This window comes from Epinephelus fuscoguttatus, linkage group LG9, assembly GCF_011397635.1.
Source record: "Epinephelus fuscoguttatus linkage group LG9, E.fuscoguttatus.final_Chr_v1".
NCBI classification, from domain to species: Eukaryota; Metazoa; Chordata; class Actinopteri; order Perciformes; family Serranidae; genus Epinephelus; species Epinephelus fuscoguttatus.
The window spans coordinates 513905-534735 of NC_064760.1; the positions used below are offsets into that span (position 1 = coordinate 513905).

The 20831-nt window shown below is 45.3% G+C and overlaps 1 protein-coding gene across 3 annotated transcripts in view; it reads left to right on the plus strand.

The window, feature by feature from the left end:
- glra1 (glycine receptor, alpha 1) overlaps window positions 1-20831 on the plus strand; it is a 169526-nt gene that overhangs the window by 20873 nt on the left and 127822 nt on the right. For all 3 annotated transcript variants that reach the window (XM_049585226.1, XM_049585225.1, XM_049585227.1), the window contains exon 2: window positions 15470-15594. In XM_049585226.1, coding sequence (XP_049441183.1) covers window positions 15470-15594 — 125 coding nt within the window. The remainder of the gene's footprint in view (window positions 1-15469; window positions 15595-20831) is intronic.

Consider the following 20831-nt stretch of genomic DNA (forward strand, 5'->3'; position numbering starts at 1 on the left):
TTTTGTGGAACGGTGTGATTAATTATCATCATCAGAAAATAAAACAGATGAAGGGCTTTAATGTAATAACAGCCACCGACTTTCACCCAGGAGGCCGGTATTCACTTCCTGTAACCACGTGTGTGTGTCGGCTAAATGTATCCACATGTGTGGGGCGGCAGTAGCTCAGTCCATAGGGACTTGGGTTGGGAACTGGAGGGTCGTCTGTTCGAGTCCCCGTCCGGACCAAAATATGGAGCGTGGACTGGTGGCTGGAGAGGTGCCAGTTCACCTCCTGGGCACTGCCGAGGTGCCCTTGAGCAAGGCACCGAACCTCCCCAGCACCTCGTGGCACCTCACCAAGGGCAGCCCCCTCACTCTGACATCTCTCCACTTTGTGCATGCATAGGTCCTGTTTGTGCATGTGTGTGTCTTTCAGACCAAGCAGTGTTGTACCTTGGACGTCATATGTGGACGTGGGAAGTCCATGACCAAACGTGGACATGTGACGAGGTGTGTTGGGGTGTGAGGGTTCAGTTTCTGGTGGTGGTGGATTTCTCTGATAGATTGAAATCAAATGTTTCCTGATGGAGCGCACACACACACACACACACACACACACACACAGATGCATTTGAACGTCCAGACTGGGCGGCGTGTCGGCTCATGTTTGTGAATGTTTCCAGAGCACTGTGGCTGAGGAGGCAGCTTTTACAGAGGAAAGCACTGAGTCTGCAGCATGTTGTAAGTGTTGGCAGCACAGAGGCGGCAGGAGCACAGAGTCCAGGCCAACATGAACCTCTGCAGCAAACACACACCTCACTGAGTGTTTACCTGATAATCCGCTCTGCAGATGCTTCGCTCCAATCGCTCCTGAGTGGAGCAGGAAAATCAGAGTTTGACTTTTTGCCCTGTGAGTGTGAAATGGGAGTGTTTCTGCTGGTGTGATGGGAGCGGTGGAGTGTGTGACGCAGCTCAGCCATGTGAGGATTGGGCCTTGGTTTGTAGCAGCCTATCTGTTAGTGCCAGAGGGAGCCGGCAGCCCTTTGCTTCCCTGAGTGTTACTAAATGCCAGGATGAGATCAATTAGGGATCCAGGTCTTCAGAGGCTTTAGGAACATAATGAGGAACACTTAGGGCTAATGATCGCAGCCTTGCATTAGCCCACACCTCCTCTCCTCTGCTCTGCTCGCTGTGTGCACATCAGACACTGGCACCGCTCGACTCAGCTGTTTTTTCTTCTTCTTTGCTGCCTCAGCGCTGGCCACGCTCTCCTCTCCAAAGTAGCCACGGCCAGCATTGATCCGGAATAATTAAAGCAAATCCCAACTTTGATCAAGGAAACCCTTAGATCAGGACGCTCTGAGGGAGGAGCAGATGGAGAGGCCTCAGACGGCTCCGGACCCCGTCGGTGGGCGGTCAGAGCGCCGCTTACGTCAGTCAATTGTGAAGCACTTGAGTCCACTGTGGCTCCATTCCAGTTCATCACAGTGTGTGTGTGTGTGTGTGTGTGTGTGTGTGTGTGTGTTTACATACTGACCTGCCATGGCAGCTCTGTGAAGAGCAGCTCAGGTGAACAGCACATTTACAACACAGCGAGAACCAAAAATAAAAAAGTGGTGATGATCAGTTTAAGAAAAAGAGGAACAATAAAACACTCAGATTATTAACATGATAACGTGTGATGTGTAACTTCACCACATGAAGGACTAAATGTGGGGCATCTCTACAGCTCTGACTATCAGCTTTATACAAGTGCAGATCTGAATCTCTGGATTTGACCCAAATTGAATTGCTCCTGGTGGCACAGAAACATCTCGCCCTCTTCACACTCTGTCTTCATCATTTTACCTTGTCTTGTTTCCAGCTGGTGACATTCAACACTTCACCTTCTAAAAACATTTAAATATTTGTGACCTCTGACCTCATAGTAGACATTTCAGTTTGTCAAACCACAACCAACTTAAAGGAAATTGGCTTCCTTGTATTTGGGCGAGGCAGTGTGATGTCACTCAGAGAGGAAGAGTCAGGGTGCCACAGAGAAGTGAGAAAACAACATGATACTGAAAAACAGCTCAGAGTTAAAACAAAGGAGACCGAGCAGTAAAACAATGAGCAGAAATAATTTAAAAGGTTTAATATAATGACAGGTACACAGTCTCTGCAGGCACACATGCCAAAGAGTCCTCGTTACAGTAATCGGACACACCTGGGGCCTCATTTATAAAGCTTGCTTACGCACAAAACGGGGCTTGAAAGTGGCGTATGCCACTTACCATGCAAAGGTTGTGATTTATAAAAATAAATGTGGTGGGAGAATGTGCGCACCTGTAAGCAAACTCTGAGTCATACGTGTGCACATTTTGGAGACACTGGGAAGTGGCGACGCAGATGGCGAGGTGGAGAAGTGGAGTCAGATTTTTATTGATGTCTCACACAAATCTAATGTCACGCTATATCCACCTTAGATCCACGTTATCAATGAAATTAAATCCAGCAGCCTTATTTTGCGCTTGGAGTGAGGGATAATTGTTTCATAAAAATGTTGTAAAACAAACTCAAATCCTGAATTGAAATTCTTTCTAAATACGTATATAATCTGCACTGCCTCTAACGTCTCATTGTCCACTCTGTGAGCGCAGGAGGGGGAGAGGACGGCGCGACTGCATGGAATATATTTATTTATTTAGCTAAATATTTCCAGTGCATTTATCATGTCTCGAAATACAGCCATTAAGCACAACCGTTACACTCATTTCATCAGCGCTACTTAGACATGTGCTGTTCATGACAAAGCTGGCATGAAGAAACGTGTTCGCCTATTACACTTTCATCTTTGAATTGTATTTTGGGACAGGGATACCACTGGTTCATGCTGTAATTCAGGCCGGGTGTCTGATCAGACTAATTGCCATAAACATATAAATACTGCGGTGACCCTCGTGCGTAATTGCGCAAGATGGCACTGGCACATCCTCCTTTTTGCCTCCACCTTTAATAAATGTGATTCTTTATGTCGCACATCAATGTCAAACATCCTCAAATTTAAAAGCAACACATTAACTACATGTTGGTAAAGGAGTAGAAATATTTGGTCTACCTTTAGATCAGACCACTTTTTATTTCTCTGTCACTGTCGGTGCAGTCCCACAGACACAGCTGACAGCATCAGCAGCGTTGATGTGTTGCCACTATTTTTTTGCTTTCTTTTATTAGTGATCCCGCTGCTGTGGCCACCAAATAAAATCTTTCTTCAGTCCTCCACCTCCCGTTAAAGTCTCGAGCTCAGTCTCAGAGAAATTCCGTTTTTTGGTTCATTTCTCACGCCTGTCGCCGTGACTCACAACGAGAGAACACTTGCATGCCGGCTTATTTATATGCAGATCGCATTCATGAGGTGATTTCCATGACCATTTATGGCTGAACTAGGGCGTGTAGAGGGCGGAATATGAGGCGGATCTGGGTGCGCACAACTCCAGGAGGTCTGTGATTTATAAAGAGAACATTGCTTGCAAGTGTGCGTGCGCACAGTTTTATAAATCAGATTATTTTTTGGCGCACGTCATTTTCAGCTTTTGGGCGCACGTCAACTTTTAGTATGAATCCTAAGCACTCTTTTATAAATGAGGCCCCTGGTCTCTCCTGACAGGACAGGTCCAGGTGTCTGCAGCTGATGGAGCTGCTGCTGCTGCAGTGTTGAACCTGTTTGAGCCTCAGCCTCAGTGTCATAAAGATAATCGTGGAAAAGCTGTTTCCTGTGTGTCCTCAGCGGGACGCATCGTCTCTGCAGGTGAGAAATCAGGTGAAATGACACACAGAAGTAAGTTTGCTTCATTACGCTTCACGCTGGCCTGTAGGCGCTGATGTTGATGTCTGAAATACGGAGGAGCTGCAGGGAGCTGGACTCCTCTGAACGAGACATGAACCTCATTTTAGAAATCAGGAGGAGCTCGAAGACGTTTCAGTGTCTTTGTTGTTCAGGATAAATATTCTCTGCAGGACATGAAACATATTAATCATATATTTTACACTTGTGTACAAACAGAGTCATTCAGACACTCACTGCTGCTGTGTCCCTGTGTGTCTCTGTGTCTCTGTGTGTCTCTGTGTGTCTCTGTGTGTCTCTGTGTCTCTGTGTGTCTCTGTGTGTCTCTATGTCTCTGTGTGTCCCTGTGTCTCTATGTCTCTGTGTGTCTCTGTGTGTCTCTGTGTGTCTCTATGTCTCTGTGTGTGTCTGTGTCTCTGTGTGTCTCTATGTCTCTGTGTGTCCCTGTGTCTCTATGTCTCTGTGTGTCTCTGTGTCTCTGTGTGTCTCTGTGTGTCTCTGTGTCTCTATGTCTCTGTGTGTCTCTGTGTCTCTGTGTCTCTATGTCTCTGTGTGTCTCTGTGTCTCTGTGTGTCTCTGTGTGTCTCTGTGTGTCTCTGTGTCTCTATGTCTCTGTGTGTCTCTGTGTCTCTGTGTGTCTCTGTGTCTCTGTGTGTCTCTGTCTGTGATTTGCAGACACAGACAGAGACACACAGAGACACACAGAGACACACAGAGACATAGAGACACACAGAGACACACAGAGACACAGAGACACACAGGGACACAGACACACAGAGACACACAGTTGGAGCTGTTTGCATCATATTAAAGCAGGTGGTGCTTTAATGGTGTGAGCCAAGTGTTTATGGGAATGAATCAGACACCTGGCAGACGTTTGTGACCCCATGAATATGGAACCATGGATATGGAACCATGGATATGGAACCATGGATGTGGAACCATGGATATGGAACCATGGATGTGGAACCATGAATATGGAACCATGGATATGGAACCATGGATGTGGAACCATGGATGTGGAACCATGGATGTGGAACCATGAATATGGAACCATGAATATGGAACCATGGATATGGAACCATGGATGTGGAACCATGGATGTGGAACCATGAATATGGAACCATGGATATGGAACCATGGATGTGGAACCATGGATGTGGAACCATGGATATGGAACCATGGATGTGGAACCATGGATATGGAACCATGGATGTGGAACCATGGATATGGAACCATGGATATGGAACCATGGATATGGAACCATGGATATGGAACCATGGATGTGGAACCATGGATATGGAACCATGGATATGGAACCATGGATATGGATTTTTGTGGAGTAGCAGAGAAGATGGAGGTGGGCTTTACTGAAATGTGGCTTTCTGTTTGGTTCTTCAGACTCAGACAGAGTCGACCTGGAGGATTATTACACTGATAGTTTTGTCTCACTGTAACAAACTGTGCTTTTATTTTGAAAGAGACTGTATCAAACTGTACATTTCCTGTGAAAACAGAAGTGTATTTTGAAAACAGACAATGCATGTAACAGGCTGAAGTTGACACGGCGTCCCAGAACGTCAACAACCTAAACACACCCAGGGTACCTTGGACGTCATATGTGGACGTGGAAAGTCCATGACCAAACGTGGACATGTGAAAAAAAAGTGTTGTCTGTTTCTCATGATGACAGCTGAGCAGCGTCAGAGGCTTCTCATCAGTAGATCTACAGGACAGGATCAGCAGCACTGAGTAGCTTCAATACACTGATTCAAACTACCATCCTCCGCCCTCACCAGTACACCCTGCTGTATCTACACTGTCCTGTGCACACACTGGGTTTCATCAGAGTTTAAAAGAGTTTTTATTCACACTGTAAGATTCTTAAACTAGACTCCTTCAGAGCTGATGTCCCATCATGCTCCTGGTGGAAGCTCTGACACATGAACACAGGGCTGTCGAGAGACCAGATGAGGCTTCATGTGTGTGAGTGTCACTGCAGCATCAGTATTATTGGTTGTTGACAATGATCACGTCATTGAAATTCAATATTTGCATGAATCAATACTGAAAACTTTCCTGTAATATTAAAGATGATTGATGTTACCGTGATGAGAAACACACCAGCTCAGCCATGTTTGTGTCATGTCGTCAGATGAAGCGAGGCAGAAACATGTGGGCTGAGTATTTGTAGTTTGATAGTTAGAAGATGCAGTTATATAAAGTTCAGAGGGTCAAGTATGATGTGCTGAGTGGGTGCACACACACACACACACACACACACACACACACACACACACAGAGCTGAGGAGGAGGTCGGGGGTCAAGAGGGGGTTTAACAGAGAACTGTGTGCTGTTCTGACACCTCCAGGTTCACGCCCCCCCCTCCACATCCCTCAGTGTAACTGAGCCTGGTGCTGCTCATCCAGAGGAAGTGATCTGTGTGTGTGTGTGTGTGTGTGTGTGGAGGACACACTGGTGTAATCTCAGTCTGTGACTAATCTGATTGCTCCGTCATCGTCCCAGCTGTGTGTTTGTTCAATGCTAATTTGAAAGCCTTTTCACACGGCTCTTATGCTTCATTGTATCATGGCGGCGGCGGCGGCGGCGGCGAGCTCTGAGCCCAAACAACACAATGTGTGTTTTTTTTTTCTTTTGCGGGAGCCTGATCCTATCACACTCCCACTTGTCATCGTTGTAAAGAGGATTAAGCTCAGATTCGTCACGTCGCAGCGGGAATTATTGGCACTGAGATAATCTCTGATCCACCTAATTTGCTGTCACAGAGAGAAGAATTGGACGAAGTGTGATGGGCCTCAGAAACCTGATGACTCCTCATTGATCGGCGTCTTCTCGCAGTCTGTGAGCGCTGCAGTTTGGGGAGAGGTCCATTATCTGATCATTGACGCTTTAGAGACGCCGTGCTCCTCCAGGTCGTCCATACCGATCCTCCGGGGACACCTGAGGTTGTTCAGCTCTGATAACCTATCGACAGGCGTCCTAATCATCAATTCACTGGACTCTCTGCCGTCAGTCAGCGGTGTGACCTCGGGGACGCATCAACAGGAGAGCTGTTAGTGTGAAACGTTTAAACAGACAATCACCTCTGGACATGGACTGATTTAATCTGAGCGCTCACACATCATTTTCACAGTCATCAGCCTCGACATGGTTTTAATAAATGTAATTAGTGGTGTTTTAGACGAGCAGAGGTGGAAGTCTGAGAGCAGTCAGTCCATCTGTGGGAATCTGACAGATCAGAGTTCTGCTGCTGAACCTGCACCATGAAATGCAACAACACAGCCGCCCTGCCACCTGCACACACGACCATTTACATCTGCAACCTGATCGGACCTGCCAACACGAGATCTGCAGCCCAACCCCAAACCACAGATCCCATAATGACCAGTAGGACCACATTTACAGATGGTGTAAGACAGAGAGTCTGAGATCTGACTCACTTTACAACTAAAGAAACCTCAGAAAGACTCTTTGCTCTGTCAGAACTGTTAACTATTAACCATTAAAAGACTTCAACAGGCATCTGTAAAATGTGCTGCCCACATGTGAAGTCTGAGTGTGGATGGAAGAGAAAGTGGAGCCTGATGTTCAGATTGGCTCCTAAAACCTTTAGCTTGGCTCCAAAGCTCTCAGCAGCTTCTACATCTGTTCTCAGGCTCTGACTTTATGTCAGCAGGAACCAAGAGACGCTGCAGCTCCCAGGAAGCTCTGCTTTGTTGCTTTGCATAAATATCCCACACAAAGAATTAAAAGAAAACCATGCACACAGTCAGATGAATCCTGCACACACTGAAGGTGAGTCATCAGTGATGTGTTTAACGTCATCTCCGTACAGTCAGTCATGTCACACACAGTTAACTGAGCTGATTTAATGTAAATTTAGCTTATTAATGATGTAAAAAAAAAAAAAAAAACAGTGAATCCACTCAGTATAAATGAAAAAATGATCAAAAGTAAAAATGTGTACAGATTTTGAATTCCTCTGAAGGATGGGATCATGTTTCATGTGTGAGGGCAGAAAAAGTCAATATTGAGTTTTTTATTTTGGAGGAGTGACAAGTAAAGTGCAGCGCTGGCCTGCAGACATGTGACCTTCTGTCACCACAACAAGGACAGCTGGAGGGAGCTCTGCTCATGACGTACTGAGTCTCCAAAAATGGAGCTCATGGATTTTTTTTTTTTTATCATTATTGTGGCATCACATTTCAAACACATCCTGAATCAAGTCAAATGATGTCAAATCTGAGGTCATGGAGGACGCCAGTGTAAATAACAGCACTCTTCCTGTTTGTCACGATGACGTCAGGGAGAGATGGAGGCAGTGATGACGAGCAGAGAGACAGGAAGTAAAGACTCAGTCATCCCTCAACTCAGTGGTGTTGTCTTTAAATCACATCTTTCCTGAACTTCTGCTCGACACGATTCTCCTGCACGGCCCAGTCTCCAGGAGAAATGTTGGCAAAACATGGATACATAACATTTGTATGTTTCATACACGAGACACCTGCTGAGCTGCAGACCACCATTCTGTTCGACACCAACAGACAACAAAACCAGTTGTTATTTTTCAGTGGTTCAGGTGTTATTTTAGCGACCTGTAGCTGAGTTTCCTTCAGAGATGGTGCCACGAAAATGATTTTCCAAAGACATTGCTCCTGGGTCGTGCAAAGTGGTTCTTTATGTCTGAGACATCGTCGTGTCTTCAGCCGGGATTGTGCCCCCAAAATTGGATATTATAAGCCAAAACGTGTGTTATTTTCGTGCCTAAACAAGACCACACATTAACCACAGCCTTGTTGCAACATAAGATTTTAAGGCTTCAGCTACATAATGTAGGAATGTGACTGAGTTGTCCAACATCACTGATGCACTGTGACCTCTAACCTTAGTTAGTCTGGTGACAGATTGGTGAATCTCAACCAGACAAACTGATGTTGACAATGATGACCTGTTTGTGTGACAAAGAAAGAAACCAGTTTTAATTTTGGAACTTTATTCTGAATCTTTTTTTGGAGCTGAGTGAGGTGCCGTCATCTCTAACGTGACATGTCCAACACCTCTGGCTGGACTTTGATCAAACTTTGAGGTGTGACAAACGTTGGCTCTGTGCACTGGCATTTAAAAAATTACCCACTTCCCAAACGGGAGTTCAGCAACTAAAGGTCAAAATTTCAGAGTTTGAAAGGCCACAGATGTTCCAAAACCTTGACGTATCTTGGTCCTGATTGGCCGGAGGCGAGCCTCCATCTACATGTTTATGTGCTGCAGATTTGTCCATTTTCCAGTGGACGCAGACTGAATCATGGGGCAGCACGCTGAGTCACAACCCCTCATACACAACAGGACGCCTTGTCATCTGGTCCCTCAAACTGTGTTTGACCGCTCGCTGACTGACTTTGTGCCCAGCCTGGATTCAGACCTGGATTCATTCACTAAACCTGATGTGACCTGATGGGAGTGTTACCACGAGGGAAGACAAGCTGCAGATGAAACATGTGAAAGATCATAGTTGTTGTAAAGACACAACATGATGGATGCATCTCTGCCCTGTTAAAGCCAACACACATCCTCACTGTGACCTTCTGTGGTCACACATGATGTCACAGCAGCATTAACTCATCATCATTGTTCATGAGACACAGAAACACAACAGTGTTATTGATGTTGTTTATGTAATGTCGGCTCATGTTCAGCCTCGTCATCAATATCCTCACTGACGATCGTTATGTCGTTATCACTGTGATGACTTATGGTGGTTAATGACATCATCAGCCTCGTTAATGTCACTGTTTAACACCACAGACAGACAGAGACTGTACAGATGCCTCCATGTTAGCTGCCTCTGGTCCCCCCTCTGCCCCCCCAGTGCCCCCATCCTCTGAGAGGCCCCGGTGGTCAATAAACGAGAGAAAGAAAATGAGGTGCGGTGTCGTCTACACTCTCAAGAATAATGCACATTTCCCCGTTGTGGGAAGATTTGAGGATGATCTTATCTTCTGAAGCCCAGTTTAGACCAAAGATTGGCTACTTGCTCTGCTCCATGCTGCAATGTTGGTTCACACCAATGCAACTAGACGAGGAGAACCCTTTTTATCTAAAGAACCCTTTTTGGAGGAAAGAGTTCTTCAGGCACTGTTAACAGAGGTCAGGCTCCCAACCCTGCTGCTGCTGCTGCTCCAGTGAAACAATAAGGAAATCTTCACCTCCTGAAGATGTGACAGTGAACAGTGGGAGTTGTGGGTCGTGCTGGACCACGCCAGTCCGTTAGGAGCCTCATGAAACCTGAAGCTGCTGGATGTGGTTCCCTCAGCCTCAGGCTGAACACAGGTAGAGCAGAGAGTTATGGGTAATGTAGTCATGGACTTTCCACTTTTGTTGATGTTCTGGGACGCGTTTAGCCAACACACACACACACACACACACACACACACACACACACACACGTGTGGTTCACCCTTGTCTGACTTCCCTCACATCAACTTCGATAGATAGTTTTTTATTGGAGAAGGGGTCTATGAGGACGAGCCAGAGAACTCCAGATGGTTTCAGTCAGCAGCTTCAAGTCTGAGAGTTTAACAGAGAGAAGATGATGCAGTGCCTTCTAGGACGGCTTTAAAGTTGAAGACGTGACACGGTGCCGTACAGCCGGCTATCCTACATGGCAGAAACTTCCTGTGTTCTGGTGTCGGACCACATGCTGCCGGTGCCCTTTACATCTTTTGGCCCCTGCCCCTCAGACAGCCTGAGTCCAGCACTGCTGACAGACAGGGTGACCCCAGCGGCTGGTAACAGCGTGGACGGAGACAGCAGCCAAAATTCATTTTACTCTTCTCCTCCTCCTCTTCTTCCCCTCACACACACAAACACACACACACACACACCATCCTCATTTGCCCTCCTCCTCCTCCTCCTACTCCTGCTGTCTCCTCGGTGCCCTGCATGATTTGTTTTGCGATGTTTTCCACTGATGAGGGCGAATGGTTTGGAAGGTCGCTGTGTGCACGTACGCGTGTGCGAGGATTCATGTGTGTGTGTGTGTGTGTTATCTGGTGTGTGTTGTGTGTATGTGGAAGGTTGTGCAGCAGCAGGATGACAGTGTGTTTATACGTGTGTTTTTTCCGTGGTTGTCCTGTGTACATGAAGGCATCATGAGACAGGAACTAACGAAGGCCCTGCCCAGTCTGATTTAGTTTCCCCATCACGGCCGCTCCATAATTTGCGTCTTCACCCGGCGGACTGTGATTCTGATCAGCAGTTTCCTGATAAAGCGACAGCACTGACTGCATTACGTGTTGATGAATTGCTAATGGCGCTATTTATCATGCCGCGCGTCACCATTTACCATATTGAAAGTCACGCTTAGCGGTTTTACATTTAGAAGGTGAAAATTTAAGTGCGATCGACTGTATCATCTGTCATTTTAATTTATGAGAGATTAATGCGTCGATGCTCTCCTCCCCTGCACTCATCAGGAGCTCCAACTAATGGCTGAATAACTGTCACTTCTTCACCATGTCACACTCACTGTTGTTCTCACAGGCGTCCATGGAAAATGTTTTTAACTCTGGAGGTCAGCAAAGGTCAGATACAGGCTGAGGTCTCAACACGAACTCACTCAACTTCAAAATGTCCAGAAACTCAAAGTCAGATCAGGTTCACACAGCCTGAAATCAACTTCCTGTGTGTTTTCAATCATTGATACGTGGAGCCGAGCAGAGAGCAGGAAGTGGTGATGGCTGAGACTGACGGCTGCTTCGCTGGACATCTGAGTGCTGCAGAGTGAAAATGTTCCAGCACCAAGATGAATTATTCCTCATAAACATGGTCCATAACTTCTCCTCACGCTGTCAAAGTTTGGCTCAGGCAGAACCAAGATAAAACATTGATGTGGGGAAAAGTTCCTATTAGGCTCCCAATAAATGTTTCATACATATTAATACATTTTTATGAGTCATGTTTAGGCTCAAATGTTCAAAGAGGATTCTGATCAGGAAAATGAACCAAGAGACACATCGTTTCTTTCTGAGCTCTAATACTCTTATTAACAGATTATTTTTCTGCAGGTATATTAATCTGTTTCAGTCAGATTGTACAGGTGTTAAATGATCTCTCTACATGTTTCAGCTCTGCAGCTGTGATATTTGAATTCAGTCAAATATTCATACTGAAGATTTTTGATCACATAAAACTTTATAAATGATGCACAAGACTTTGAGAATATTTCATATTCCACCAAAAACTCAGCTTGTCATATTTTATACAGTTGAGAGATTTGACGTGAGCTGAGAGGGTCCAGACGAGTTTAGAGAAGTCAACAAAGTGAAACACGGTGAAACTCTGCAGCAGCTGATGAAGACGAGACGCTTTCATCTGATGAAGTTTGTCTTTTTCAAACCAGCTTTAGTTTCGTCACATTTCTGACATTAAAAACATCAAATCAAAAAAGTCAAACTTTAAAACTGTTTTATTTTTAATGTTGATTAAAAGATTCAAAACTAATTATGAAGTTTATAAAATGTATCCAACAGTTTTTAACCTCATGTTGACATTTATGTTTCTGCAGAACACAGACACATTAAATCTGTACGTTATCATGTTGCAGATACACCCAAACTTTTCTTGTGTTTCTGCCTCACTGTGGTGAACATGTGCTGAGGTTAAGGCACAAACACCACTCAGTCATGGCTTAGAAAAGACCATGTTTGACTACTCAGTTTTGGTGGCAGAAAGGAAACACAGGGATATCTCAGGATTTCTGAACAGGTGCAGGGGTCCAAAGTGTCAGGGGCCCTTCAGTCCTCACCTGCACAGGGGCTGCAAAGAGACACTAAATAACTACAAGGAGACACAGAGGAACTGTGAGGAGACAGTAAACATGTCATCACCGCAGAGACACAAACGACGAGAGAGAGAAACACAACAAATTCCTAAAAGAAGACACAAGATTTTTCTCAGAGACACAAGAACGACTACAAAGACAACAAATTATAAATAAAGACAATATTTTCCCTGAGAGATTACCACAGACTCTGTGAGTCTTGGTGGGACTCTTTGTATATCTGTGCACAGGGGCCTACTGTCTCGTCACCCGCCCGTGGTCTCTGTAAAAAACACGGCAGGTCACTAAAATACAACTGGTTGTGTTGTTGGTGCTGAACAGTGTGTGCAGCTCTGCAGATGACACCATCCTCCACCTCCTGATGACAGTCACCTCACATGCTACTGTAGATTACTGTAGTTACAGTAATGTATGAAAAGTACAAATGTATTTGTGGACTGCAGGAAATAATCAGTGCCAAAGTTTCTTCAGACGACTGAGCTGCAGCTCTGAAACTGATGATTCCTCTGCTGTGGGTTCAGAGAGTTAAAGTGTACGAGGGCGATAAAGTTCCTCTCCCTGTGTCTTGTTGGTTAAAATGCTCATTGTGAAGCTGAAGCCAAATGAAATGGGTCAGCGCAGCAGCTTATTTATAGCCCTGCTGTCCGTGCTCTTTCTCCAGGCGCAGCGAGAAATGATGCAATCAAATACAAAGCGCACTACAAGTGGCCGCTAATGCAGTTCCACTGTAAGGCCACGGGTCAGTTCAGTCCGCTCGCCTCCGAATGAAGTCACTGTCAGTTCACTTTCAATCTAACTCAGCTGGCAAACACTCGTCTCTGTGTCCGGCCTGGAACACTGAGAGCAACATGAATATCTGAGAGTCACTGCGTCACCTCCATGAACGAGTTATTACAATACAGCAACGTGAAGAGTTTAGTGTTCAGATCGCTGAGAGGAAGAAACCCTACCATCCATTATTATCATGTTTTTAGATGTTTCTGCTAAGTAAGGAACCTTCGTTGGAAAGTTGGTACACTGTCACTGAGTCAGGACTTTTGCCGACGGTGAGGACCTGACTTTAAACGCAGGACAGTTTCTAAAAGTCAGCTTAACCCTTTAAAAACCAGCATCCAGCCGACGGCCGAGCGAGGCTGTTGTTCAAATGATTCTGTTTAAACAGATCAAAATTAAAACCATCATATTGAGAACATTCATGAACCTTCTGTCTCCCTCATCATCACGTCATTACCTGATATGACCTGAACTTATGGCTGTGCAAATATAGCATCATTACACTAGGATTTCCTCCTACCTTTTGGTAAGTCAGGACATTTTTGGGAAGTGAAAATATTTCTAGACAGGGAGGGTATTTCTTCATATTTGGTGTTAAATCAGTTGAATTTTGTGGTCAGAGGTCACTGTGACCTCACAAAACCATTACCAAAGAATTCATGTGCTAATTATGACAAAGTTTGTCATTTATGTCACAGACATGGACGGAAACTGTCAGAGAAACTTGAGTGGTGTGCTGAGGTGGTGATTCTAGTTTGAACATGTTCAGTGATTCAGCGACACTTTGGCTTCATGGTGAAGCTCTTTGTTGATGAAGATCCTCTCAGGTTCAGTTCAAAGACCATGGTGCTGACGTTTACTGTATGTAACATATCAGACATCTTTTATCGCCATGGTATCGCCGTGGTAACGAGGGAGCCAATTAGTGATCTCTCTTCATTCTTATTGATGATGTTCACGTATATGGGCCATCTGGATCCATCATCTGTGTGTGTGCGTGTGTGTGTGTGTGTGTGTGTGTGTGTGTGTGTGTGTGTGACTGAGTGCAGTCAGTGCAGTCGCTCTTCATTTATTGCCTTATTAAATCAATCAATCAATTAAATCAATGAATCTGAGCTCTTGATGTGGACAGGTCCAGGTCCTCCCAGTGCATGCTGGGATACCCTCCTGGAGGAAAGCGATACTGTGAACAATGAATGAATGAATGAATCTCTGTGTTAAATAATGGACGTATCCAACGTGACGTTTGGTTTGTGGACTTCCTTTTTGAGGCCTTGAGTTTGGATTTTGGATTGTTTGAGCCAGAAGTGACCATATTTGGATGAGAGGGCGGAGCTAACCTTATGCTAGCTGCTAGCTTGGTTAGCATGGTGCATTGACAGCATGGATGGTGTTTGTTCCTGTAGCAAATGATAAAAAACACGTGTGATTTATTTCCTTATGATGTTGTGGTGAAACATTAAACATGAAGCAGTCGTCTCTCAGTGAGATCAGATGGTTACTGCTGGAGGACGCGACTGTCGTTTGAAGATACTCCAGGAAGTGACATCATAATAAATGTAGGCAGTGTCGCACTGTTTCTGTTGCAGAGTTTAAAGGGTTAATGGAGGTTGTATTGAGCCGTTTAAAAAGAGAGAGGGAAGCAGCAATTTGGTCCAGAGAGGACAGCGTGTATGAGCGCTCTACTCTCAGGCTGCTGTGACCTTTGACCCCTCTCTTCTCTGGGGTGCTTGTGTCTCTGCCAGGCTTCTGTTACAGATGATGAATAACTCTGGATGTGAAGAATGTTGATGTATTATCACACAACTTCTGTCTCATTACGACCCAATCCCAGCCTCACATACATCACATCCTCTGACCACCTTTACCTGTCTGTCTTCCAGCCTCACGTACATCACATCCTCTGACCACCTTTACCTGTCTGTCTTCCAGCCTCACGTACATCACATCCTCTGACCACCTTTACCTGTCTGTCTTCCAGCCTCACGTACATCACATCTTCTGACCACCTTTACCTGTCTGTCTTCCAGCCTGGCAGCGTCCAAAGAAGCAGCGGCGAGGAAAGCAGCCTCTCCCATGCCGCCCTCCGAGTTCCTGGACAAACTCATGGGCAAAGTTTCGGGTTACGACGCCAGAATCCGACCGAACTTTAAAGGTAGGAGCTGCCACCAAGACTCAGTCGGATAAGACAGGAATGTAGCCAAACAATATCCTGAACACGGTCATGTGATGTTTCTGCATTTCATTACTTCCTCTAAACACCTTTTTAAGGGTGAATCAAGGTTTCCACAGAGACAGGTTTGTATTGATTAAAAGAAGAAGAAGGAAAGTTCATGTATATTTTTACAGATGTGACTAAAACTCTTTGTGTTTAATCATCTCACTGTCTTTGGTTCTCAATCTGTTGATCTCTTTCATTCGCCCTTTGCAGAGGTCATCAAAGGTAATTCTGCCCTCGCTCCACCTGCTAAACATAGACTCAGGCTATTTCAGGTGTTTCAGACCCCGAAACCTCATTTCCTTTTATTTTCTATTTGATTTAATTTACTTAACACCCCCCGTCCCTGCACTCTGAGCCCCAGCCACACACCAACAGTCAGATAACATGTCAGTTAGCTGTAGTTAGCGTGATGCTCCTTGGCTACATTCCTTGGTATCCACACAGTATCCTGAGTGCTTGTTTTGGTGGTCAAGGTAACGCACCTCTCAGTGCTGCTGAATATGATGATGATGATGATGATAATGATGATGTTAATATAATATATAGTGACCTCTCCCTGAATGGACGCCCCCATAAAGACACATGTCAGAGGTTTCTGTGTTAAATGTTCTCACATTGGGAACAAAGTCTGTACGGCATTAGCAAACTGGGGCGACCCTCCATATTCATCAAAGACTATGAATAATACAACAACTTCTTCCCAAAACTGACGGGAGCTAATTGGACAGACGTGAATTGGCCTGAGTTTCACCTTGTGTTTTTCAACAGGAACTGATTGAAGTGATTCACTGTGACATTTGAGCCTGTTGCATGTTAAATACTGACATATCTTAGTTTTCACAGTGGATGTGAGTAATTTCTCTGGCCGTGTATTTAGTTGGGCAGGTGTGTGTTCTGAGTGTACGAAATATTAGTACGCACCGTCCTGTGTGTACAAATCTGATCCACAGTCTGTTCTTCAACTCTTACCTCTTCTGTTAAATATTAAATATCATAAACCTCATTTATTTTCTACACATGATAACTGCAGGTGTCTTCTTTGACACTTTCTCAAAGTAAAGGTAATTTTACTCTTAATAATTTCAAATTTCTCTGGATGTGAGCACTGGTTCAGTCAGTGGGAAGAGGTACACACATTCTCCCTCCAGGTTTTATTAAAAACATTTGATCTTCAGCTGTACTGGTGAACGTTAAAGGTCCAGTGAAGTAGTTGTGATGCGATTTTGGATGAGGAGCGTATCATTATGAGCATCAGTGTTACCCACAGACTTTAAATCTGTTTTTGAGTGCCTCCATGAGCTGCTCTCCATCTTTCCTCTTTGCGCGGTTAGCACAAGCTAACACAGCACAACGTGATCTCTTAAATTCCATTTTATTTATAAAGCCCAATGTCACATCTCACAATTAACCTCAGAGGCTTTACAGCAGACGACATCCCTCTGCCCCCCGACCCTCACAGCGGACGCCCCAGAAAAAGTATTAACGGGGAAAAAAAATACTAAAATATTTTGTCACTCAGGCTGAAGCCTCACAGCAGACGCAGGCGACTCTGTCATTAAACCTGCTAATAACTGTTGAGTAACGTTAGCCGTGAGATGCTAACAGTTAGCTCTGTCACTGTGTGTGTGACTCAGTCTCAGAGCTCCGGTCCTGCAGCAGCCGACTCATCATAAACACAGAATCATTACGCTGCACGCAGCTCTACGATCCAGTGAGTCAGATTTGCAGTGACTGGACAGAATCGCAAGATCGCTCAGAATTAACAGGCATTGGCTAAATTTGCATTAATTGTTGTGATTGCAACATCCTGAAGGGGCTGATTAGGTTTTATGATTTCTGATCCACTCTGCTGTCGCTCAGCTCTCACCGGTAATGTTGCTCAGTACTCAAGTACCGTTGCATCATCGTCGGTGTGACAGCTCTGTTGTGCTACAGCGTCATAAAGAGCGCTGCAGACGGATACTGCTGCCACGGGGACCGTCATCAGGTGGCGAAGCAGCAACGCTAGGCTGGGCCTCTCCGCCTTCCGCCAGAGCTCCGACTGCAGGTCAAACAGTGAAGTCACTGCGATCAGACAGAATTCACAGGGAGTGGCTGAATTTGCATTTACTGATATCCTGCAGAGACTGGATTAATGATTAATGAGGAGATAGTTATGAATGTTATATTTCTGCCTATATATCGCCCTGAATCCTTCACACTGGACCTTAAAGGTGGACAGCAGATGAGTTTCCTGCAAAACACATCAGAGATGATTCAGATCATCAGAATGAAACCTTTGTTTGGCTCGTCTGATCAATCCAACGTTAACCTTTGACACACTGCTGCTCTGACTTTGGAGACAGGTTTAGAGGTGGCTGATAAAACCTGGAGGGATGACGTACTGTATCTTGCTGCTGATTGGCTGCCTGCCTGTCCTGGTGATGGTGTAACAGGTGAACTGGGTAGCCGTGCTAATGTTTGGTACGCTGAACACACAGGGAAACAGACTGCAGGAATGTGCAGCAGTGAACCACAGCTTATGTTTTTCTGAATGCTGCCATGGAGCTTTTCTTTTTCTTTTTCTGCTGAGCCCATATTGGCATAACCCATTATATGGAGATCTGTGCGAGTGGGATAGCACAGCTCCTGTCGGGGGGGGGGGGGGGCTTGACCATGACTAAGTGTGTTTTATTAAACCTGCTGCGGCTGCAGAACAGCTGAAACTGTTCGTGCTTCCTGACCTGCCGACCATTGTTCGGCTGTTTGGTGAGGTTTCGTCATGAGTCCATTTTGGAGACCACTTCTATTTCTTCAATTTGATTTGTCCTCAGCTCTGGTTGGCGACAGCCCAGTGTGATTTACAGACCTTTACAAATCAGGATTTAAACAGGCCGCTCTGACACTCATCTGAATTTATGGCTTTTATGTTTTCTCCATTTTTCTAATGTGATGTCATAAAATAGTTAAATGACAGAACTCTCTGGCAGGAGCTCCACATGCACATAATGATAATTATAATGATTATAATCCTCCAGCTGACGTCAGCAAAAACCTCAAAACCAACACAAAAACTTTAAATCACTCACATGTATGTTCATAAACAGGTCAGATATTTTCTTTACTGTATTCCTCTACGTTAATCATCACAGTCTGTGATGAAGACGTGCACACTGAGGAGGAGGAGGATGAGCACATCGAGCTAACTGTGTCAGGGGCTGCTGTTAGCAGAGAGGGCCCGACTGTGTCACGGCTGTCAGGTCCACACAGTGACATCGCGTGAGCTCTCCGACTTGCTCATTCATTACTTTCTTTGTGTGTGTGTGTGTGTGTGTGTGTGTGTGTGTGTGCCCCAACATTAATCACATTCATGAAGTAAACAGCGTGACGGCTCTGCTCTTTAATAAACTGCAGGAAAAGGAACAAAAAAAAAGCTGAGTGTGAGCCGAGAGAGAGAGAGAGGAGAGGAGAGGAGAGGAGCGGAGAGGAGAGGAGCAGAGCAGAGCGGAGCGGAGAGGAGAGGAGAGGAGCGGAGCGGAGAGGAGAGGAGAGGAGCGGAGAGGAGGAACAGGACAACACTTGTCAAAATGTTTCTCAGCCAGCCAATTATATTATTATTAATGGACAGAGGGAACATGAAAAAAAAAGATTTCAATTTAATTTGATCTTAAATTGTGCAGAATTATTCTTAAAATGAATTATTGTATGAGCTGTGTTATTATGAAAACACAGTAAATCTCATCACAGTATATTCAAATAAATTCTCCGTTAGTGTCAGACCTGCACAGAAATGTCTGAAGGACCGTCAGTGGAATCATAGTTTGAGAGACCTCCGCTGGTAAAAGAAGACAAATATCAACAGAATCTGTCACAAACACTGATCATAACAAAATGAGGAGATTTGAATTTGGTGTTATAAGACGCTGAAATATCTGAAAATGTGTCTGAGCTGTGGGATTCAACAGCTCCTTCATGAAAGCAAAAATAATAATAAGAGTTCTGCAGGGACGATGTTTTCATGAAGTTAGCGTCTCCACTATGATTATTAAAGCCTAAATTCAATCAGCAGGAGTAAAAAGCTAACATTAGTCCATAAACAAACTACACCACGGTCACATGACTTAACGTCACCACAACTGGGCCGTAAACAAACTACACCACGGTCACACAACTTAACGTCACCACCACAACCGGGCCGTAAACAAACTACACCACGGTCACACGACTTAACGTCACCACCACAACCGCGCCGTAAACAAACTACACCACGGTCACATGACTTAACGTCACCGCTACAACTGGGCCGTAAACAAACTACACCACGGTCACGTGACTTAACATCACCGCCACAACCGGGCCGTAAACAAACTACACCACGGTCACGAGTTAGCGTCACCGCCACAACCAGGCCGTAAACAAACTACACCACGGTCACGTGACTTAACGTCACAGCCACAACCGGGCCGTAAACAAACTACACCACGGTCACGTGACGTAACATCACCGCCACAACCGGGCCGTAAACAAACTACACCACGGTCACATGACTTAACATCACCGCCACAACCGGGCCGTAAACAAACTACACCACAGTCACATGACTTAACGTCACCACAACCGGGCCGTAAACAAACTACACCACGGTCACGTGACGTAACATCACCGCCACAACCGGGCCATAAACAAACTACACCACGGTCACATGACTTAACATCACCGCCACAACCCCGCAGAAAAAAAACAACACCACGGAAACAAGACTAAACGACACCACAACCGGGCCGTAAACAAACTACACCACGGTCACATGACTTAACATCACCGCCACAACCGGGCTGTAAACAAACTACACCATGGTCACGTGACTTAACATCACCACCACAACCGGGCCGTAAACAAACTACACCACGGTCACATGACTTAACATCACCGCCACAACCGGGCCGTAAACAAACTACACCACAGTCACGTGACTTAACGTCACCGCCACAACCAGGCTGTAAACAAACTACACCACGGTCACGTGACTTAACATCACAGCCGCAACCGGGCCGTAAACAAACTACACCACGGTCACGTGACGTAACATCACCGCCACAACCGGGCCATAAACAAACTACACCACGGTCACATGACTTAACATCACCGCCACAACCGGGCCGTAAACAAACTACACCACGGTCACATGACTT